A 24173-nucleotide genomic window follows, 5' to 3' on the forward strand; every position below is an offset into this window, starting at 1 on the left:
AAAGAAAGCTGCGACTTCACACGCACACCCTGTTGCTAGAAAAGGCGCTCGCCTGTCCTCCTGATGACTCAGATTGTGTTTAAATGTGATTAATATTTATTTAAAAAAAAAACAGATTTAGGTTTCCAAGATAACTTTACATGTATCTCCTGCATAGTGCAAAGATGAGCATCTTGCTAAAAAGATGAATTAATCTGTGATTTATTTAATCCCTACCCCTAAACCCTTCCTCCATAGTCCCAGAAAGAAAGCAGGTCCAAGCATGCCCAGCCGGAGGTGAGCAGCAGTTGGGTTGGCGCCGAAGACTTGAAAAAAGTGGACGAGGAGTTGGACCCGAGCATGGACCCTAACGGTAGCCCCTCCCGCTGGAAGCCTTCCTCATCCGCCTGTTCCCCCCAAAGCCAGGGTCAGTATGAGGACACCGGCCAGAAGGCAGCTGGGCTTGCCCAGATGTCCCAGACGGGCTCATGGCGGAGGGGCATGACAGCCCAGGTGGGGATCACACCACCCAGGACCAAGGGGAGTTCTGCTGCACTCAAATCACCAGGTGGGAGATGCAACCGTGACTGCATTTATAAACAAACTCTGCACATAAAGCAAAATTCTTTCTTGGTTGAAACCATTTGAACCATTTTTTACAATTTCTAACAGTGCAAGTCCATCTTTCTGAAATCAGAAGAAGCATATATCTGTTTTTTATGTGTTTTATATTCAACCTGCCCAACTCTGATACCTCTAAAAAAAATGCAGGAATGTTAAATCTGTAGTTTTGATTGTCTATTTTGCAGGTAAAACTGACGATGCCAAGGCCTCAGAAAAGGGCAAGGTCCCTTCCAAAAGCCCCACAGGGATACAGCGCTCACCATCAGATGCTGGGAGAAGTAGTGGGGATGAAGGCAAGAAACCTCCCTCTGGTATTGCTCGCCCACCTGCCACCAGTTCATTTGGATACAAAAAGATCCCTGGTCCTGCTGGCACGCTAATTACCTCTAGCGGCGCAGCCCTCACGGGTGGCTCAGCCACCCTGGGCAAGGCCCCAAAGTCTTCATCTGGCCTCGGCAAAGGCACAAGCATCGGCGGGGGCCGTAAAACCAGCCTAGACGGCTCGCAGCCCCAGGATGACGGGGTCCTCCTCAGCTGCAGCAGCTCCAAAGTCACCCTGCAGTACCGCTCCCTCCCAAGGCCGGCCAAATCCTCTAGTGGGGCGGCAGCAGGGCGCTGCGGGCACCGCTCCAGCTCCAGCAGCATTGAATCAAATGTCAGCGGGAAGTCCGCAGGCGGAGCAGCAACACAAGCGGGTGCCAAACGGAGGGAGGGAAAGGTTAGCTCGGACCGCTCCAGTCCCATCACCATCAACCAGACGGATAAAGAAAAAGTGGGGGTGTCTGAACAAGACCAGGCAGGCCTGTCCACCTCTCCCAAATCCAGCCCTACCTCTGGTTCAGCAGGCCAGACAGGCCTCAGGCAGCCAGGATCTAAATACCCAGACATCGCTTCGCCTACCTTCCGCAGGTCAGACACAGAATACATCCCTTCTGCTCTTATTTGTATTGATCTATTGGCTTGTTGGGTTTTGCGTGAATCAACCATTTCACCTCACTGCTTTTTATACATACTTTTTTTCTAGCTTTATAGAGCTATAGGTATCCATCATCATGCTCAGGTGTCTTTAAGATTCCATCAGATGTTTTAAGAACTTCCATTTTAGAGCTTTACTATATAGTCATTTCGATGACAGAAACATGATTTGAAGCCTATTTTCCCAGGGTTGTCAGAGACAACCGCCAAGATGCTCCTGCTTAACCATGATTTGAAATCCTTCTGTCATCTCTATTTTATCTGCATGCACAAACCATATCAACCACCCAATAAATCCTTTTTAAGGGTTTCAAAGAACATTAGATCAAATTGACAACTTAGGCATGTTGTCACATAGATTGCTCCCTAGTGTAGTTCCTAGGACTGAAGGTCCCTACAGCCTACCGTCATATGGGTGAACAAGCCAAAGCTACAGTGTGGAAGGAGTGAGTTTGGACGTGTCTTGTCTGTGTGGATGCGTTTTAGAAGCTGCTTTGTTGCTTTGAATACATTTTTACTAGATCATGTGGGATTTTATGCCATTGATCAACACAATGAAAATGTATGTTGTAATGTTGAAAAAATGTTATCTGTGCTGTAGCTTTAGATGCAGAATGTTGGGAGACTTACCCAAGAAGTTTATAATGTAACGGGTGTGGGGAAAGGAATGCACAGCAGACCTTTTTTAGATTCTCATAATCAAATGTTTCATAATGTCATCCATCTTTTTTCTTCCACTTCATAATCATGTACTTTGTGCTGATTGTCTGCATAAAATCTTAAGTATTTTGTAGTTGAATCAAATGTAAAAAGAATTCTCTCTGGTCAGGTCCTTTCAATGTCCTTAGTGTCGTTCTACTTTTCTACTCCACCTATAACAATCCTTTACATTCCAGTGCGGACTTGCAGTCGCTCCTTCTTGATCTCTGGGCCGTTCTAAACACTCCACCCACTCTTTACCCCCAGATTGTTTGGCACAAAAGCCAGCAGCAAGGCAAGTTCTCCGGGTACGCCCGACTCTGGCAAGTGCCCGTCAATCCTGGGCAGCCCCCACGGCACGCTGGCCAGACAGCCCAGCTTGGACTCGCCTTCTTCTGGCACTGGAAGCTTGTGCAGCACTGGTGGCCTAAGCGGTGGCAGCAGCCCGCTGTATGGTAAAACCCCTGACCTTTGCACTGACTCCCTGGCTTCAAGCCCGGCCTCTGGCCTTTCCCTTCCCTCCAACGCTCGTCCCTGGCCTGCCTGTAGCTCATCAGCTGGCAGCAAGGACACCCTGAGTTGCCAGAGTATGACAAGTCTGCACACCAGCTCTGAGTCCATTGACATGCCGCTGGGCCATCATGGGCCAAAGGTTACCCGTACTGGCAGTATCAAGTCCACCCTGTCCGAGGGGTGAGTAAGAAGGAATACGATTGGGAAGAATCGTATTTATTGTTTCATTTGACAACTGAGACAAACAGGCAAAGCCTTCTTACCTTAAAATGAACTTAGTTAAATATTATAATGAGGAATATTAGGGACAACAAAACAAGGTCATCCAGTACTTACATTTTCTGCTCTAGTTTTGCAAAATGCAACAATAATTCAATATATTAAGTACTTACTTTAAAACTATTGCTTAGAAAATAAATCCCAGATAATTTAGCTAATTTCAGACATACTCATTAGAAGTCTGTATCAGTGTGTTCATCGTTTTGTCTACATAGTGCATGGACTACATTGCAGAACACAGTCTCAGAGCACACATTTATATTACCTCACTAGAACAGATGGATGTCTCACAAATGAAACAATCAATTCAACACCTTACGTGTTTTTGGTTATGTAGTTCTACATAAATGCATAATATCTTGACGTTCTCTTACGTCAAGTACGTCTGTCTAAACATTCGGCTTCTCTTTCGTGTGTCGCGAAAACCAAATTATTTCAGTGTTCATCTGATCGGCCCTCCTCTGTTTCAACAGCATGCCCCTTGACAGAAACACGCTCCCCAAAAAGGGACTGAGGTACAGCGCATCCGCGTTCGTAGCTTTATTTGTTGTCTGTCTGCACTTGCATGCACCAGTGCATGTCTATATTTTACATGCTATTGTATGTTTTTCATGCTTCAGTGTTGAGCAGTTACTTCTAATTGGTGTTTAATTGCTTAAAAGAATATTGGCCTGTATGATTTGGGAAGTTTACATTTCATATACAGACCCCTCTATGCTTACAAGTCAATGTTATGAAACGTCACCTTGGATTGTGTATTCATCTTCCATTACGTCCTACTGTCACTTATGAATTCCATACCAAGAAAGATAGGCCACAACCAGGTAGTATCAGTCCACTATTTTTCGGTTAAGAACTATGGCTATGGATTTAAAGCCAGTAGCTTTACCTGCTCCAGTGAGCCCTGAATGTCAAGGCCAGAAGAATCCAACAGAACAACATCATCTGCAAATAGCTGACACCCCGAACTTCCAAACCAGACATCTCCCTCTCCAAATCTATACAGTACTTTAAAGACCCTGTCCAATGATTAGAGACAATGGGCTGCCCTAGTAGAGTCCAGATACTCAGGAGACCTCATGTAGTCCAACGAACAAACTCCCATAAAACCCCTCATCAACTCTGCCAGGATGAAGATGTAGCCCAATGTCTCAAAGTCAATTTGAAAGCCAAACTTCTTTCTTCAGAGTCTAAGGTTGAATAATCGTTTGGTGTTTCCGTTCAACACCTTTGTGTACATATTTTAAATGTTTTTATGGCTTTTTAATGTTGATCGGTTCTTATCTTATATTCGCTTGTAAATTTTGGGGGAAAATTGCCTTTTTTTTGTTACCCAATATATGTGGATAAAATTTGGGCGACACAAAAGCACTGATAATCAGGTTTGGATCGGATCAACTCAGGTGACATATCAACCAGATTTAATCATCGATAGATGTTCTTTCGGATTGCCTTATCTTTTTAACACTTTTTAACCACTGCTAAGTTTTGCTTGGCAAAGGCAAACATCTTTTTTATACCCACTTATTCATAGCCTATGTCATTTTACTCCAAAAAGGGTTCAATGTCCTTTCCTCTTATGGCAAAATTTCCCTAGTTTGTCAGTTTATTGGGTGCTTTGTTATGCACTCTGCCCTTTACCTCGCCCCAAAGGCCTTCAACGATAGAGCCATAGAAGAAAGTGGACTTTGTTTGTGATGATCCAAGCTTTTTTTAATGACATAGCTCCCAAACAATTGCTTGGGTTAGGGTTTGGTGCATTTCTACCATCCACATCAATGTGGAAAAAGGTGAAGTTGCCAATTAGGAAAATGTCTAAAGGGGGATTCCACCTGTTGCTTAAAGACTATAGTATTTAAACAGTTTAAACCTGGACTACACCATTTGAAACTCATTGTAAAAGCTTTATAACGATGTTTGGGATTGGTGAAAGCTTTATTTGATTTGTAAAAGTACAAAAAAAGACATAAACATGTCTTTTTTTCCCGGTTTTTGGACACCTTAAAACTGCTCCAAAACAAAAGTATATAGGTCCATCAAACCTGGATTAGATTATTCTGCAAAAATAGTATAATCTTTAACATACAATTTTGGATTTGTGAAACGTTTGTCTGATTGCCCTTTTAGCCATTTTCAGAATCGGATATGGAATTGGAATCCTTCAGCTCTTTTTTTTTTTTTTTACTACAGATGGTTGTTTAGTCCTTTTTCAGCTTTTTTTGAAACCAGTCCATCTGCTTTACTCTTAAATGATAGCTTGGATGGTTAATATGAACTGGACTTGGGGGGCAGCTGCTGTGATGCTATTTATTGAAGAATGAAGATTAGTCAACACCTACTGTGGTAGAAAAGTATTTTACAAGTTCCTGAGAGAAATCGGGCTAAAAAGATGGTTCTGGATCATTCATCTAAAGTTATCATCAATGTATAAATATAGTAAAAATCTTTGGTAAAATGTATTTTAAAAGAAATGTTTTAGGGGTGCTAATAAATGGGGTACCTTTTTATGGATTTACTCAAATTAAAGGTATTTTATAAAATAACTGGTTAAAATATATCAGTTTATTTCATGTTTTTTATAGCTAGCTTTAGTATTTAAACAAGTGTTTTTAAAATCACCCTAATCTAAAAATGGCTCTCATTTGCGGCTGTTTGAAGTTTTTTTAAGTTATTCTTCAGAGCAGATTAATTAAATTACAATTTTAAAACTATTTTCTTGTTTACGCTGTCAGTGGTATATTTGCCCATTTAGAGCCTGAAAGGATCTCATATACTACACCTCTATCTGCCTTCTTATTTATGCTCTTCAGCTCAAAAAGTGGTGACTTTTCCTCCTTTTCTGTTCCAATGAAAATATCCAGTCATATTTCAGACACTGCGAAAAGCTCTTATATTCCCCAGCTTTTGTTAAGCTTCCCTGTTTCACCTAGATTATAGAACAAAACACACTGGTCCTGTTAATGTGCATTTTCTTTATATTAAGAGCCAAATAGCTGGAACACCTCCGTCTCTGAGAATTTAAGGGCAAATAATGCAGTCGCACTTGACCAAGCACAGCATATAGCATGAATATTAAAGGATGTACAGCTAAATGATGAAAACAGGGGTCAGATGTGACAAGCGTGTTAATAGTGCTGAGGAGGAATGAGTGCAAACACAATTATCATTCCCACTGGATTAAATATGGCCGATTGTCATGTGTGCAATAAGGAGGCTTTCTGTTGGGTGATGGAGATGGAGAAAGAGAGGTTGGATAGTTGCGTGTGTGTTTTATTCATTAGCATACCAAGCCTTGGACAACTGGAGTAAGTTTTCCTGTTAATCCGTAAATGATTGAATGAACTGATGGAGCAAAGGTTTGCAGCGAAAATGGATTTGCTCTTTTTTATCGGCGAGTGATGCAAATTTGAATACTTTTTGAGAAATGTTGTATATATTTAGAGCTTTAAAGCCCCAGCAGAAAGCTTGATACTTCTGCGTTCGTTTTAAACCCTGGCTCCCGCATCAATTGTCTCCATCTAGTAAAAGTTATGCCGATATTGACTCTTGTTTTATCCCGGGTGGAACTTCTTTTTCTTTCCTTCTTTTGCTTTCTCTCTCCCACTGGGCAAACATCATGGATGGTCCGCCATTTCATTCGAAAACACCACAGTGAATGATCCCCTATCATCCTTGCTGATTTATGCTCCATTTTCAGCGACAACAATTCTTTACTTGGACGTAGAGATGAGCAAACATGCGCCCTTTGGTGTGTGCACAGAGGCTAGTGCATCCTAAAGATAAAACCGCCAGACAGAATATGAGCAGAGTGGTATATGCTGTTCAGTGTATATTGGAGAAACCAAACAACCTCTCCACAGGCTCATGGCCCAACACAGAAGAGCAGCCTCCTCTGGACAAGACTCGGCAGTACATCTACACCTTGTGGACAAAGGACATTCTTTTGAGGGCCAGAATGTTCACATTTTGGATAAAGAAAATATGTGGTTTGAGAGGGGCGTGATGGAAGCCATCTATGTTAAGAGAGAAAAAACAACTTTAAACAGAGGTGGTGGACTCAGATTTTAGCTTCCAAAAACTTACAATTCAGTCATAGAGAGGATCCCTTCCAGATATCACCACAACCCCCACCCCATCACAGAGGAACAAAGTACCTCCTCGCCTTTAACGACCGACCCTTCACAATCATAGACTGGTTCCAGGTATTACAGGAGACAATCCCCCCTTTAACGACAATCCCTCCTTAAACGACCGACCTTCAGAATCATAGACAGGTTTCAGATATTACAGGCTAACAATGGAACCAAACGACCCACTTATCGGTTTTCATTTGCATGTTTCCAAGCAATACAAGGCCTTGTCTATATAAAGCCTCAAACTCACTGTGAATTTGAATTGAGAAACTTTCTGGACGGGAAGCGAAATGTCTTCAAACCTTGGAAACCAAGTCCAGTGGATTGTTTTTTAAACTTTTACGGAATAATTATGAACTCCTAATTCAAAGCTACCAAAACACTTTCATTTAAAATGGGATTTTATTAAACTTTGGAAGAACACCTATTTATAAAAGCCAAATAAGTTATACATAGCCCCTTCAATGTTACACAGAAATCATGGTTTGGTATTTACCTTGTCTTTAAAGTCCAAGCTGGTTCCTTGCCACAGTTTTAAAAGAAAATCATTGTGTCATGGTTTGGTCCTTACCCTGGTCTTTTGGTTACAGCTTTAAAATTAATTTCATTCCTTTTCTCTATCATCCTTTAGTTCCGCCCTCGATCTCATCCTCTCATCCTTTCATGGACTTTGAATCCCCTACTCATGTTAAAAGTCACCATTTCACAGATTTTCCTTTAACATTTTGGACAATTTGATCCTTACTTTGCTCCTTTAACTGAATTCAGGTTCATTTTTATTATGTTCACAAGAATTTGTGTAGCAAGTGGCAATCTGTACTTACAAATGATGATACAAGGGGCAATTTGACCCCAAGATATTGCATGTCTGCTTCTATAAAGAATGCTTGGATGCTATGGTTAAGCCTCGGTCTGAATTGTGGTGAGGGTGTTGCTTCGCTTGTTTTGTTTTCTTTGCATTTGGGGATTAACATTTTAAAGCAAATAGCTTTAACATAGAGACTGCTGGCAACTGCTAATGCAGTGTTGGTTTAAACATCTTGGATTCTTTATCACAGCTGTCCTTGAGACCTAACTTTGATTTAAGTAGAGAAAAAAACATGTCAGACTTGAGAAAGATGACAACAGTCTATAGTGATATATACTTTGTTTTGTTTTTTTAAGTTTCTCCCATATCTGGTGAGTGAAAAAAAAAGATTCAACTTTATTTTTTGTGCATGTTGCTAACACTCATATAGATGATTACAAATCTTATTGCTGCATGTTTTTTTTTGTTTTTTTTAACCATCTGCCCTTATGCATCTGCTTTCTAGCTGCACTGCTGCCAGAATTAACTGCTTAAGCCTCTGGAAATCCCTTCCTGCCTAAAGATCCTGGTATTTTCTCTTTTTGGTTTTCAGGTACCCACCTTCATCTAGGCAAACATCCCATGAAGACGGAAAGGAGTGGCTGAGGTCGCATTCAACAGGAGGCCTTCAGGACAACGGGAGCCAGTCAGCGCTTTCTCCTCCAGGAGCTGCTTGCGTCAACACTGGAAAATACCACTACTCCAACCTCCGTTAGTCTTCAAAATTACCTAATTACAATCTTAAACTGAGAATATATTTTTTTGGTTAACCTAGCACATAGATTCTCATTTAGGGTCATGACCCCTCGATCAACCAGTGTGGAGCCTTGAATCCACAACAGAAATTAGACTAAACAATAAAAACTTAAACTGATGCTGTTTGTAATATTATTACATCCATGGTTAGTTTATTTTTTTAGTAAAGTTTGTATTCAGTTTGGGTCATGAGTTGATACTGCTACCATTTTGTGGGTAAGAACTTGAAAAGTTTGGGAACATTTCACCTAGAAGACTAACTTTGTTTTCCACTGTAAAACTATTTAAAGCGCTTTCTTTTATGTTTCTACAAATATAAGGAAGGTCCTATGGACTTCAAACTATATTTTTGATTCCATATTACACCCAAAATAATCCAGTGTAGACTTTATCATTATTTCCACTCATATTTAAAGCATGATAGTTGAAAACAGTCTGGATTCACTTAGAAACAACAAAAAGAATCTTATTTTGATGGAAAGCAGTTTTAACCATTATTAGCAGCAGTGTGTCATTATTTCCTTTTTTTAGACCAAAAAAGTGTTTCGAGCCAGCGTTAATGTAGCGAACTCACCCAGGACCCGTCTTTATATGTACTGGGTGGTTCATCATAAAATATTCGCTATTTTATATGTACAGAACCCTTAAAAATGAATATTAAAGCAATAAAAAAGGTTTTTTTTTTTTTTTTTGCATCTAATTCCTTTGCAGTGAGCCCAACCAACATCAACCAGTATAACCTGCCACCAGGCAACAGCAACAGCAGTAGCATGAGCCGCTCAAACAGCATCCCTGCTCAGGACTCCTTTGACCTGTACGGTGAGGGTCACCCACTAGGGGGCAGCGCCATCTCCCTGGAGGATCGACCCCGGGCCATCAGCCGCTCCGGCTCCTTCCGAGACAGCACTGATGAAGGTAATTAGAAATACTTACTGCAGCTGATTAAAAGTTATCTGACTAAATGAAGTGAAGAAGGTCTTATCAGTCCTTAAAATATGTCTGAAATTAAATCAGGATGATTTTTCTTTGTAAGTTTAGCTTCATTGCTTGAATGATGAGAATTATCTACCCTGTGTGTCTTGCAGTTCACGGCTCATCCTTGTCTCTGGTCTCCAGCACATCATCACTTTATTCTGCGGTGAGTCGACGCATTGGATTGGTTTGGTATCGATCTTTTATAAATCACATAAAACATTTATAAAATACAATTCGATGGCTGTAATGTTTGCTTATTGTAAAGCAAAACGATATTCAGCTGATATCATATCTCTATGCCCTTATAGGTCATTTTTTTTATTTCTTAATTTTAAATTGGAAAATTCTTGAGCCCCAGCTGCCAAAGTAGCCTCAGTACATAAGACTGGAATACTGCTATGGTTTTTAAAAGCACTGATCTCGCCTCAGTCGCCCCAATCAGACTGCAGATTAGTCATGAGCAGAACTGATTACCATATTCTTCTGCCTCATTACTGCAGCTTTAAAGTAGCAAGGTCTTAGTTTGCTAAGGTTTTTTTGAAATGGTCAAACGAATTGATTCGTTTCATAATAAACAGAATGCATTTCCCATTTAGTTTTCTGAGAGATTTTCTCTCCTTCACGGTCTGGGATGGTATTTTCTTCCCTAGATATCTTGATTCCAATTAGTTTTTAAAGTTATCTTCCATTCTTACCATTTAATAGCTTCTTCTGATGCTTATTCTAATTTGTCACATGGAATGTGAAACACATTTCTGGGAGGCGGTAAATAAATGCGTCTCTGCGACTGTCTTGCAGACTGAGGAGAAAGCTCACTCTGAGGTAAGACTGAGGGACGGCATAAGCATTTCTCTGTCTGCATGCTTCCTTTATGCCACCTAGTCCTTGAAATCACTTGTGTTGCTTTGCATTTGTCATCAGAGCTCCACCTTAGAAAACTCTATTACACCCCTGTATAAGTTCTGATAATGAAAAACCTTGCAGATGTGATGTTGTTGGTTTGAATTGCTGATAATAACCTCACCAATGAACAGAGAAGTTGGTAAATCCTGACGGGTTTCCAACTTGTGAACGGATTTCCAACAGAAGGCAGCAGTGTAAAGATTTTACCCAACTACAGATTTTCTCTGGTTTTATTTTTTCTTTAAATGTTTCAGCGTAATATATTGAGTATAAAAGGGAGAAAAAGATGAAATTTCTTTTAAAATGAATTCATTCATTGAAGGGAAAAAGGTTGAAAAAAAAACTCCAAGCCAACCTAAATCTGTAGGAGGGCAGATACCTTTTAACTGCACTGGAATGAGCTTATTTTAGCTGCATGCTAGTTTCATATAAAGCCCAAACCCAGCATGTTGATCCCTCTTTCAGGTCTGCAGTGGCTGTTTGCTCGTGTTTGAATGTCTTGCATGTTCTACCGTCCCGATCTTGTAGGCAAATATTGCCGAATGCAAAAGACCTTGGGCTGAACCGCCCCACAAAAGCTCATTTGAGCTCCAGCTTTTTTAAGCTTGACAACACAACAGTTTAACTCTATGTTGCATTGCTTTTTATGGTCTTTAAGTGAGTTCTTTAAAAGTATATAACGTTTTCTTCTTTATTATTACAAAAATAACACAACTTGCATCCACCACACTCTGATTTTCAGTCTTTCTATTTTCTATTTTTATTTATTTGTTTTAAGTTTGGGTCCAAGAGTAGCAGCAAATGCAGTCTGAGATAAAGGGGGTTTAGATAGTAGGAAATCAGTAGAAACGACAAAGTTGTTATTTCCACTAAAACTACCAAAACAATTCTGATTAATTTAAAAATGCATTTTGAATTTAGAAAGAAAAAAGATCCAGATGAGTAAAAGTCAGAAAAGCTACCTAAAAAGCAACAACACCATGAAAAGTATTCAAACCTCCTGAGTTACGCATGTTTTTGCTTCTACTTAAAATCCAAATTAAACATAAAGGATGCTTTTAATGTGAAAAAAATAAAAATATATAAATATAACTCAAGGGGCTTATATCTTCCTTTTTCATGAAATAACATGACAAAAAAAGTCAGATCTTTGCTTTGCATTAAAGCAAATTGAGTTACACTTGTATCTTTTGACTGATCATCCTTTACATGCTTTACAGTGGAAACCAGATACGTACATAATTGTATTTAGTCTAAAGATACATTTTCCTTTTTTTTCTCACTGCCTGATCAGACTGACCTTTATTTGTTCAGATCTGCTAGGATTACCAAAGCTGGTTCTGTCTCATAAATGGCAGAATAATGAGGTAGAATTAGCTAATATTTCCTTTTAGTTTCTAGACAACTTTAAGCAGTTCCATAAATCCACGGGTTTAATCATTACTCCAAAGAAAATAAAAAGTCAGATTACAGTTTGTAAATGCATTCACTTACACAGACCTTCATCTTCCTGATAAATCTGAACTTAAAGCATTTTGGTATGATTGCCATCATTACATAAAAGTTGATGCTACCGAGCTTCAGGAGACCAACTCTGAGGCACGGCGGTGGCTGCATCATTTGGTGGGAATATTTACACCAGATTAGACTGGTGCACTTCACAACATAGAGGAAATCATAAAGAATTAAAAAAGATTGTGGAATTATTGAAGCAAGATCTAAACATGCGCCATGAAGAGATTATTTTTAAATTGTTTTAATCGCTGTTGAGGTTTAGTTTCATATACTTTGGTAAACTATATTTATCTATATTTTAGAAAGCAGCAAACTGAAATAGCTGAACTTTTTTTTTTATGTAGCAACACTTTAAATACTTAACTTATTATTAGGATCACAAATGAGTTTTCAACTGTTATCATAAAGCCAAATTGCTAAGAAAGCATAAACCTGTTTTATTTAAAGGGGCATAGTCGTGTTTTATTCGATTTTTTAAAATTGATTTTTAAATGCCAGTGGCTCATTTGGGTTACATACAACGTTTTTCTAAGAGATTCCTGCCATATTATTAGTAATTTTTATGTTTTATGCTTTTTTTGTGGAGGATTTTAGTTGTGGTGGCTAAGTTAAAGGTATAGTGGAGGATATTATTTGTTTACATAAGGCCGTCCTACGTGCTTGCCCCCATTTTCACTTACCGGTGGTGACTCTGACATAGAGGAAGAATTGCTAATCGTCTTTTGGAAAGTAAGCTTGTATGAGCGATGCAAGCACCAAGTTTTAAACAGAGCGTGCACGAGGAAAAATGGGCTCGTGCACGCTCTCACACCTTTAATAGGCATTCCCTCTCAGTACCGGGTACAGAGTTATGCATGTGCATTTCAAATATTCACAAAAATCCTCCACTATACCTTTAATTGAAGTTGATTAGTGATAGCAATGCTGTTCTTAGTCTCTACAGTCTAAGTACAAACAATATTATAGATTGATTAAATGATTGATTCTAAATCCTGCATCTCTGTTTTTGTTTTGTATGTTTGGAAGAGGAATCTTCTTTCTCCTTGGTGGGGGAGGATTCACTAGAACTTAGATTTGCTGTAGATTGATTTATTTAGTTCATATTGCTTGGTCTATATGACCTTATTTTAACACGATCTATTTTTGTGTAGGTATATAACCTGACTATGCCCCTCTAAAAAAGTTCAGTTCTAATTATAGCAAATTATAGTAAAAAGCTAGTTAAAGAAAACCACAGTTATTTGAAGCTAATTTGATCAGATAATAAAAAAATGTTTATGAAAATGTTTTCTTATTATTCTGACTTTTTTCCAGAGGGAATCCTTTAAGTCATCCTAAGTGAGCTAAAACATAAAAGGTTTGGTTGTTTTGTGTCACACAGTGAGAATAAAAAAAGGTATTTACCTTTTCATGCAGTGTATGTAAATATCTGGTTAGAACTGTACGTGATACTTTCTGGAAACATTCTCAGGTATTTGCAGGTGCTATTGAAATCTGAAATCCATGCCTCTTTTGCTTCGCTGCTCGTTCTGCTTACGCCTACCTGGGTGTGATTTGTTTAGTGGCGTCTCTTCGCCCAATCCATTTCTGTTTGATGTAAGCAAGCAACATAGTGTTAATTTTGACTCTTTTCTTTTCAATCAAGGGCCAAACAGTCCAAAATTCCACGGTAATCCCCCCTCACTTTACGTTTCTACATTGTTTTTGACACACTTTATTGTGTAGCTGCTGTTTTTTCTTCCCCCATTGATGTTATCAACATGAGCATTGCAAGTTTGATCTGTTTACACGGGATGATATTCACCTCTGCCATCTTTTCCCAAACCAGCAAATCAGGAAGCTGCGGCGGGAGCTGGACGCCTCTCAGGAGAAGGTGGCGACCCTCACGTCTCAGCTGACTGCCAACGTGAGTTTTTTTTTAAAGGATGCCGTTAAACAGGCGGCTCATTTCCATAAGAACCTCCTGCTGGAGCACAGCTAGTGTCAAATGTGGATGCATTAGAAATCTGGCCTGTGTCTGTTTTTGTTCCTAAAATGGGATATGTATTTGTTTTAAACCTTCTGTGCAGATTAACTCAGAACACACATTTTTTTTTTCATTAAAAAGACTCATAGAAATACCTGAGGGTGGAAATGGAAATAAAACATTTATTTTGTTTTGAAATCGTGGCAACAAGATCCCTGATCCACCAAACAAACTAAGCTGCAGCCAAAATACAGAGGTGGCATATTATTTAAGTATAATATTTGTGGAAATATTATACTTAAATGGAGTAATTATTTGGTAGACAACTTTTTACTTCTATGCCTTACATCGTTTTGGAACTATCTCTACTTTCTACTACTGAAATAAAAAAAATAGAATCAGCTATTTTTGTTTCATTTAAGCTTAATTTCGTAATGGCCTCTTGGTGTATATATATATATATATATATATATATATATATATATATATATATATATATATATATATATATATATATATATATATATATATATATATATATATATATATATATATATATATATATATATATATATATATATATATATATAGTTTTTCAATATGGTAGACATTAAGAAAATTAAGGACGTTATGATCCAGAATTGTATTACTTTTATACTTTTATCAGTTTTAAAACTGGTAGTTTTAGACTTTTACTTGAGTAAAAAGCTTAAGTTGATATTCTAACTTCTATCAAAGTGTTTTTAAATCAGGATTTTACTTCTACTTGATAATAAATATTAATACTTTTGACACCTCTGAATATTTATGATTCTCCTGTAGCATCAGCTGTGTGTTTAGGCGCTGAAACAGATTTTTCAGTCTGAAGCAATTCTGGAAACATAACAGTGAAGGACACTAAACGCTTTTCTCTACACTGATAATATCTTTGCCATTTGATTTTATGCATTTTTAACCATTGCTGTTGGGTTTTTTTTTTTTTAGAAGAAAGTGCTTCATTATAAAAGGAAAGATGCCTAACGATGAAATTAACATGAAAGTAATGAAGGCTTCGATTAGCTGATGTATAAGTTAAGAAGTTTTCTAGGGGAGATTGGTTAAACAGTAAGAATGGCTGCAAAGTGTGGGTTAAAAATTATAAATATGATCAGGAGAGTGGCAGCCTAGTGATTAGGGCATAGGGCTTGAAATCCTGAGGTTGTGAGTTTGAAACCCACTCCCACAGACTGCCACTCTGGCTCTCTGAGCAAGACCCTTAACCTTAACGGCAGCCCACTGCTCCCCTAAAGGATGGTGGCATAAATATTTAATCTAATTCAAACTGGTTGGTTTCTGGGCAAATACGAGGCTTTTATGTTTACCATGAAAATGTTCAATAATGTTCTATAAGCTTAATGTTAGTCTGTTTTGTTTTGACCAACGCTGTTTAAATATGTGCCTTTGATTGATGTGCAGCTGTGGCACTTCAAAAGCTCACACAAGACCTGCTGCTGCCCTCGATGAAAAGCCAAACGTCTTTTGGTGAAACGTTTCCTCTTTTAACGATAGGTTCAAGAGAGGCAGAGATTTTTTTTTTCATCGTGTTTGAGCTTAAAACTGCCAGTTAGATGTAGGAACCCTGACCTTAAACCTTTTCACTAATGTGTGGACTGCTCCCTACAGCTGGATCTCTCAGAAACCTTTTAGTTTTGTTTAGGTTCTTTAATTCTTATATGAGGTGTGGCTTAATATTCTAATAATATTTTCCCAGAATTCAGCCTATTTATTCGCCATCATTTGAACAGACATGTGCAAAGGGTGTTATTTGCATAGACACCTTATAAATGTTTCCTCTCTTATGCAAATATTTCACACAAACAAATGTGGTATTTTCAGAGCTGTCTGGGTCTCCAACAGAGCATCTAGTGTCTCATGTAAAGTATTTTCATCTTCAAACTGGTGTCTGCTGTACAATATGAAATTTAAATGTCATCTCAGTTTGAGTGTGATTTGTTCTTAAAGCCTTTTTGACATTATCAGATAGATTTAAAGATCATCTTCTGGCATTAAAACGTTGAAGGATTTTCCCAGTCTTGGTGAGGTTGGATCTTCCTTTAACTGCAGTTGAACAAAAATAACCTGGATCTACTTTTGTAAGGAAAGGGAGATGTTCACCTCTATATTTCCGAAGGTTTTTTTTTTAAACCTCTCCAAATGAGGTTGGTCCTTGAGGTAGGCCAAAAGGAAGTTAGCTCCGGGAATTGTTGTACCATGACAAGTTGCCACCAGTTCAGTAGGTTCAGCTGACACATTTCCAGGCTCTTAACTATTTCTGTTATCTGTTCGTAGCATCGTATCAAAGTTGAAACAATAAGGGGGAAAAAAGGGACTTAGGAGTTCGAGGCCATGGAAGATCACAGAATAGAGCGTAAAGAGAAAGAAATGGTACAAAAGTGAGAGCTGGTATTTAAAGGCCTTCATACATTTTTTTCGGGCTACAGATTATTCTGCAATTCTGTGGGTAGAGAGCTTCATGGTAAAGATTTCCCATAGCCAAGTAGCTGCATCCAAAACTTTGATCACCAGATCCAACGCAAAACCTAGAATGGTGATTGGTATGCCATTGCTAGACCTTAGGGCACTCAAGAATTGGCCATTTCCTCTGTTTTTGTTAGTTGGCAGTACTTGCCTAACAGCAATGTGCCATGTGTTTTGTTTCTTGGAGGAAGGATTATAATGTGGGGATACTTACTAGTCAAGCTTCGACATCTGAAGACAATTAGACGATCAAATGCTCTTTATTTTGTAGGGACAGTTGAGGGATGGCCTCATCATGAATATTGTAGATTTTGGTGTGAACTGACCTGACTGGACAGCACAGAACCCTGACCTCAACATTAAAGAGGACCTTTGGGAGTGTGATCTCTCCCTATGTTGTCTTCTGGCCCCGCAAAGGCTGTTCTAAACCTTAGTAACAGCAAATGCAGAGAAGTTGGGAAAACCATTGTGCTGGCAGAAAATGACACAGAAGTAATGTTTAAGCCTTGTCTTACGATAAAGTAGACTGTAATTAGTCCTTTAGATATTTCTCGGCACTTAACTGTTTATTGCTTTGTTAAGAGTAGGTTTTGATTTCTTTATTTTAAAAGTTGATTCTTAATTAGTGACATAATCACACCCTTAAATGGTGCATCTAAGGCACCTCTTTATCTCAATACTTCACTAGAACACGTTAGAGCAGGGGTACTCGTCAGTCCTCTAGTGCCACTGTGCTGCAGCTCTTGCTTGCATTCCTGCTCCAACACACCTGAAACCAAAGGTCAAATTACAGTCTTGGCATGTTGTTAAGTTTAGCAGTGGCTTGGCCATTAACAATTATTTTATTTCAGGTGTGTCAAAGAAGGGATGCATGCAAAACTGCAGGACAGTGGGACTTGAGGCCTGACATTGCCTACCTGTGCCCTAGAGTTTAGTATATCTTCCTCTTGTCTTCATCAAAGGCATTGACTTTAACTTCAAGAAGTGCAGAGATCAGTTCAGGTTTAGGCTGGAGGAGTAGGCAGGGGCGTTGCTAGGCACAAAGCTTTACTGGGGCACTGGCCCCCTAGTGCATATGCCCCTCCTTCCATACATAAATACAGACAAGCACACTGCCCAACCCTGATACATTCCTACCAAAATTACCAGTTGAGATATTAATGAGTATAAGAGCATATTTGTTTTAACAAACATGAACATTTTCAACATTGCAGCTATAAAAAATAAGACATCAACAACTTTGACAAATAAAAAGTTTCCTTCTACACATTCTAAAGTAATCATTAATTCCTAGGTTACAGAGTTTTAGTTCGGGGGAAAGTTTAACTCATCCTGAACTAAGTTTACTTTTATTTTTTGAGCATTAAAGTGTACCTCCTATTTATCATTTTTGCAAAGTGGTCAATCACTTCACTGTGACTCAGCTTAGAAAGTTCTTCCTTTTCAACTGATAAAATAGCAAGATGATGGAGCCTGTCTTGTCCCATTGTGCACCTCGGCCAAGTGTGGAGCCTTCTCAACACACTGAATGACCTTTCACAACTCCAGCTGTAGACTGGGATGGTGAGGAAGATCTGGATGACCTACGTTAGTGTGGGGAATACCATGGGCGTAGGTTTGCATAGGGACCATAGGGACATGTCCCTACCAAAGTTTTGAACCGGCCTAATTGTCCCTACCAATAATTGGATGTGAGGAACATGTTTATAATTTACAGCAGTAGTTATTGCAGCAGTGGCTTCTGTTCCTCTCGCAGCTCCTCTGCCTGGTCTCTCCTGTCCCTTTCATGTAGCAGCGCATGGAACTGTGCTGCGCTGTTTAACGCCCCTCTCATTGGTTGTTCTGCCTTAAGTTCCGCCTTCTCTCTCTCTGATTGGCTGTTTTCTAGTCCGCGTGTGCTTGGAGCACAACATTGAAAATGTATTCACACTAGAATGCCGCGGTTACTACAATTAATATTAGGCTACAAAACTAGTCCCAAAAAAAAAAAAAAAAAAAAAATGAATATCATGTACACTAAAAAACAAAAATCTTTTTTTTCTTTTATAAAACGAAATATTCTGAGTCAGCCAGGAGTTCTGAAGACTGCTGGAAAAATGGGCAAATTAAGGCTGTAAGCCATGGCAGGATAATTCTCCCATACACAGCCAACTAAAAAAGAAAATGTGAGGGTTTCCATTTTACCGATATTAAGTTGATATTACTGTTTTCATTTTTTTGTTTTTATTTTTACAATTTTGATATAATAACTGATCTAAGTGGGTTGCTCTGTGGGGAAAGGCACATTTTACATTTATATTACTGTATGTTTTAAAGTCTCTATACTCCAGTTAATGATGAATCACTTACTAAATTAGTTGACGATTATTGAAATAATCAATTAATATGATTCATTTTTTTCAGCCCCAGATAAAATACATGAAATGGGCTACACAGAGTAACTACAGTCCAGATGTTCAACTTTTATAGTGAAGTTAATATTTTAATGAATGTATTATTTTGCTTGATACAGAGAGAGAAAAGTAGGTACAAATATTAGAGTGGGGTTTAACTCTGCACAATTCTATATCTTCAAAAGAAAATACTGTATTTACCTTCTCTCTTAGGCGTTCAAATGAAACCGTTTTCAAAGTGGAAAACAGTCCTAATTCCACATTCATCAGAGCCGGTGATACTTCAAACATTGATAAACAGCATCTAATGAGTCTAGAGCTTATAACATTTTTATTAATGGAGCAAAATGTTGCTTTTCTCTTTTAACAATGAATTCCTCTTATAAGTACAGATACTCACATCAAGCATAAAAAAGGGCATGCATATTGCATAGCACCGATTACACCAGACCAATAGTGTCCCCACCAAAGTTCAAATCAAACCTACGCCCTTGGGGAATACAGTATGATGTTATCAAGCAAGTTGAAAACACACTGCATATCCTTGATAACAAGGCTTTCTTTTTTAACCAGGAAAAGCTCAAACCATTTTGAATTAAATGAACGTTTTTTTACTCCAAATTTGTGCTGGGGTTAGTGGGACAACTTCACTTGTTTAGGACCATCATGCTTTCCCCCTAAGTCACTAATGTCCCCTTCTTGTTTGTGGAAGCTGGTTGTTGCATCCTCATCTCCTTCATGGTCCTGTGTCTCTCCTGTCCTTCACCTGTCTCTCCTGTCTCTCTCCTGTCTCTTGCCTGTCAGTCTCGCCTCCTCCCCCCTTTCCTACTCCAGCACCTGCATTCTCATTCTCTACAGCAAACATAAAAAAACGAAAATTTATAATTATGTAAATATCTATCATATTACTTATAACGTTCCTAATGTAACTTGTTACATTAAATCACTAATTCATTACGGGACCTTACCTCCCTCTCTCTCATCTTGTTTTACTGCTTCCCTGTCTCTGCTTCGTGTGAGGAATTTCCTGATATCCATCTACAAACCAATGCAGTAATTTTCAGTTAGTAGCCTATAAATCATGTGGTTTCACTGGGAAAATAATACAATTGACAGGTAAGAAACATTACCAGAACTAAAAATGCGTCGCGGCCGCACAGTGTCCCATCCAAAACAGCTGAGAGCAGCGTGTTAATTTACCTGCAGTTCATGCAGTGACATGCGCTGACGTGGGGGAAGCTAATTCATCCTCAATTTGGAGTTACCAACACACTTGCTGCGCATTTGAGTAGAAATATACGTCTCCTCCCGTTGGAATTATCTAAATTGATGCATTAAAAAAAATTTAATACTGTTGCAAATATTCATGAGATTTATACTGGGGCACAGCTCATTTATACTGGGGCACGTGCCCCAGTAAATGGGGTCTGGCGACGCCGATGGGAGTAGGGTAAGCTGCGCGTTTCTGCAAGGCTGATTAGTACCTCCTTCAGTGGAGACAGGTGGTCTGTAAGGGTGAGGAGTCAGAGCTCACAGGTGGATTTGGAAGAGGAAGCAATTGGTAATAGGAGGAATGAGAGGAGTTGGCATTTCGAAAGGTCGAGACCCTCACGGATTCAGTGCTGGAAGCTGAGTCGACTTGGCATTGTTGGGTTTTCCTCTTCGCTTGTTTATTTTTAGACTTACAGTACTTTAGAGCCATAGATGGGGGTGTTCTTGTTTTCCTTTGACAGTTCATGCAGACAGAAGCGATACTGATCAAATGTGTGCAAGCGAGTGAATTTCTGTGATAGTCTGACATCCTCTGATCTGTCCAGGCATGCAGCCCATCTTTCTGTGACAAACACCGGGCTTGACAGGTGTCTCAGGGTGTCTGGCTAAGGATGACAGGAAGAGCAGGCATTGCATACGTACAACCTCTCACAGACACACAAATCATGGCAGGATAAATGTTCCTGTCATACACATACAGCTGTACCAGGTTGCATCCTTAAACACAGCTCATCAAATTATGAGGCATGACGAATCCCTGAGCGACGCGGTCCTGACAGACAGATTCAGCAGGACAGATGGTCCGATTTTCCCTAACCTGCTGCCAACCTTAACATGTTGCTGCTGCATCCTCTGGTGACTGATTGAGTCATGGAGAAAAGCCCTTCTTTGATTGGTTTGTAGAGTACAGCCTTCATACTATCATAGAGATCTATTTTTCCAAAATCTTGAGCTCATGGGCAGATTTTTATTATTTCTTTTTTTTTGACACATCGTGTTTCAGAGTATTCGCACAATTGTCACATTAGATTTACAAATATTAATAAAATAGTCAATTATTTGTCCTTTTTAAGGTGAGGTTTGATTACAATTACACTTTGACTATACCATGGCCATTTCTCGATTCACAAGAACGCGAGTATGGACTCTCATCAAGTATGTTCTTGAGAAGAACACTGCAGGGTATGGACTTGGGGAGAACGGGAGCATAAGGCAAAAATATGGGTCAACTGGAACAGAAGGGTACTAGTGACGTCACCACAGGCTCATGTTAACCTTGTGTTATTTTCATTTAGTGGGGGAATAATAATTAACAGTCAGATAAACACAAATCAAATAAAAATTTGACATATAGTGACGCTTTAAAGTATACTATTCTCGTCTCAAATGATCTTAAAATGTACTTGTATTAAACAACAGCAACAGAGAAGAGACCTTTTAACTTAATACTTTGAGCTCTGTGAGCGCTCCATTGAAAGCTGCCGCAGTGCATGCTGGGACAGCCTTCAGTCTTTAGAACGGACAAGTCTGCTCTGATGCATACTCGGTAAAGAGGAAGGGGTGAGAACAACATCCGGGGACTTTGTCCATTCTCGGTCTTGTGTTGTTGTGAATTGGAACAGTGCTAGGACTGAGGCTGATGATGTTTCACAAGCACATTAGAACGAACAAGTACACATATTGAGAAATGGCCCATTGTAACAGTTTTAGGCTTTGATTTAAAGAGTTCAATTGTAGCTATGGCTTCATCCAAATGATTCTTGTAATGTTTTAATGAGCTAATTTCTAAAAGCAAAATAGTTTCATTTGATTTTAGTAAAATGTATTATTTTCTTTCCAATAGGCACAAACCTGTATTTGATTAAACTCTTGACAAAATATGTTTATGAAGGAGATGATGTGATATGATTAGGCAGAGATGTTACCCTTTTCATCATTAGTTTCCTTTTTTAAATTTAATTTATTTTGAAACAAAGTCAAAGCATTTTGATGCAGATGGCGTGTCTTTGTGTTTGCAGGCTCACCTTGTGGCAGCCTTTGAGAAGAGCCTCAGCAACATGACCTGCCGCCTACAGAGCCTCACCATGACTGCCGAGCAAAAGGTACGAGAAGCACAACAAACTGCCTTAGAGGAAGCAGAAACTGGTAGGAAATACAGGCTACAAGAGCTAAACAATAATTTCACTATATCAGCATCAATGCCTTTAGCTCACAGGGCTAACAGGACCTCCTTTTAATCCTCTGGATGTTAAAGCAGACTGATGGGAGGCCTTTGACAAATAACGCTGTTCTAACTTTTAATTAAACAGCATCGCTATCTGCAGCTCTCAGTCGGCTGTGGTGGAAGACAAAGGAGGAGGTTCCTTCTCCCATTCAATGTTAACTTATTTTATCCCTCAGAGCGAGGCGCTGGTCCAAGATCTAATGGGAAAACTTTTCCAGCTCCCTTTTCGTTTCATTAAAAGTATGGTCAAAGCCAAACTTAGAAAACTTCATCACAACAGAGTAGCTTATGTTTTATGTGATGATTTACAAAAAAAAAAGTCTGGTTATTGTCTTGCCATTTTTTGTTTTTTTTTCTCTTCAGGTTACAAAGATGCATAGTTAGTGTTTCTTTGATGCTAAAATGAGAACCTCCTGTTCTTGTCCTCTTTTTTCCTGTTCCAGGAGTCCGAGTTAGCAGAGTTGAGAGAAACCATAGAGATGCTGAAGACCCAGAACACAGACGCTCAAACTGCGATCCAGGTGGCGCTGAACGGACCGGACCACCTGCATAAAGGTAATGAAGCCAACAGCTTCCTGAACCATGACTGTTGTAGGTGTTCTTCTGCTGCATGAAGCTTTAAGCATGACTGTGAAAAGTGTTTTCCTTCCTGCTGAATGTTTCTTATTTGAACAGTTTAAGATAATTTATCATGTGATAAGTTTAGACAAAAATAATAGTGTTCATACAAACAGGGTTTTCTGTAAAAGAAAACAATTTCTCCCTTGGTGAGTAATGAGTGGATTTTTTCCTACCACACAAAAGACCATTAGACCTGTAAAGAAAGAAATACAACATGTAGAGCCTGTGTGGCAGAATCAATAACCTAAAAGAACTCAAAAGATAACTAATCACTACCCAAACTTAAAAAACATAAGAGCAAATCAGGAGATCTGCAGTCAGTCTATGGAGTGAATTGTGTTCCATTATTATTACAAGAAAAGAACACTTTTTGTAAATAGAAATTTTACAAAAATATTATCCAGAAATGAAATTCTGAAAAAGTTCTTAATAAAAAAAGGTTTTAAAAATACATTCTCTGCTTTCATTTTTTAACGTTTTCTCAGATGTTATCTTTTCAAATAATTGGGATATTTTTTTTCTTTCAAAGATCATATTCCAATTTTTAAAAACCTTTTTTCATATTTTATTTTATTCTGTTTTAAATTGAGTTTTGTAACTTGCATTATTTTCATACTGCATTTTAAAGATCACCTTGTTTTTCCTTCTACGAGTGGGCTTTCCCCTAAAGAACTAAGCAAATGCTAGCAAATGCTAGCATCAACATTTTTATTGGTCGATGTGTGCATCAAAATCAAGTATTTGTATTAAGAATGTGATCTTTTAACAAAATCAGAAAAGAATAAAATGCGGAAAACTCGATCTGAAAAGGAGAAATAAAAAGATAACCTAAAAATATAAAAATCTGTTTTAAAAAATATGAGAAAATCAAAAAGGGTTAGAAGAAAACATAAATATATATATATTTGAGGAAAAAAGCAAAGTTTTTCCTGATTACAAATTTTTAAACGTGTTATTTCAGAATTATTATTATTATTATTAT

General features: G+C 38.6%; 1 protein-coding gene across 20 annotated transcripts in view; it reads left to right on the forward strand.

Annotated features, from left to right (window-relative positions):
- Window positions 1-24173, forward strand: part of nav3 (neuron navigator 3) — a 379763-nt gene that overhangs the window by 336702 nt on the left and 18888 nt on the right. For 12 of the 20 annotated variants that reach the window (XM_038281868.1, XM_038281866.1, XM_038281856.1 and 9 more), the window contains 12 exons: window positions 238-547; window positions 789-1512; window positions 2545-2970; window positions 3543-3584; window positions 8603-8760; window positions 9517-9720; window positions 9891-9943; window positions 10579-10602; window positions 13844-13867; window positions 14027-14104; window positions 22365-22448; window positions 23014-23125. In XM_038281868.1, coding sequence (XP_038137796.1) covers window positions 238-547; window positions 789-1512; window positions 2545-2970; window positions 3543-3584; window positions 8603-8760; window positions 9517-9720; window positions 9891-9943; window positions 10579-10602; window positions 13844-13867; window positions 14027-14104; window positions 22365-22448; window positions 23014-23125 — 2239 coding nt within the window. The remainder of the gene's footprint in view (window positions 1-237; window positions 548-788; window positions 1513-2544; window positions 2971-3542; window positions 3585-8602; window positions 8761-9516; window positions 9721-9890; window positions 9944-10578; window positions 10603-13843; window positions 13868-14026; window positions 14105-22364; window positions 22449-23013; window positions 23126-24173) is intronic. The other 8 variants (XM_038281860.1, XM_038281862.1, XM_038281875.1 and 5 more) reach the window with 3 other exon arrangements.

This window comes from Cyprinodon tularosa, unplaced genomic scaffold (assembly GCF_016077235.1).
Source record: "Cyprinodon tularosa strain WSP-4 unplaced genomic scaffold, ASM1607723v1 ctg177, whole genome shotgun sequence".
Lineage (NCBI taxonomy): Eukaryota > Metazoa > Chordata > Actinopteri > Cyprinodontiformes > Cyprinodontidae > Cyprinodon > Cyprinodon tularosa.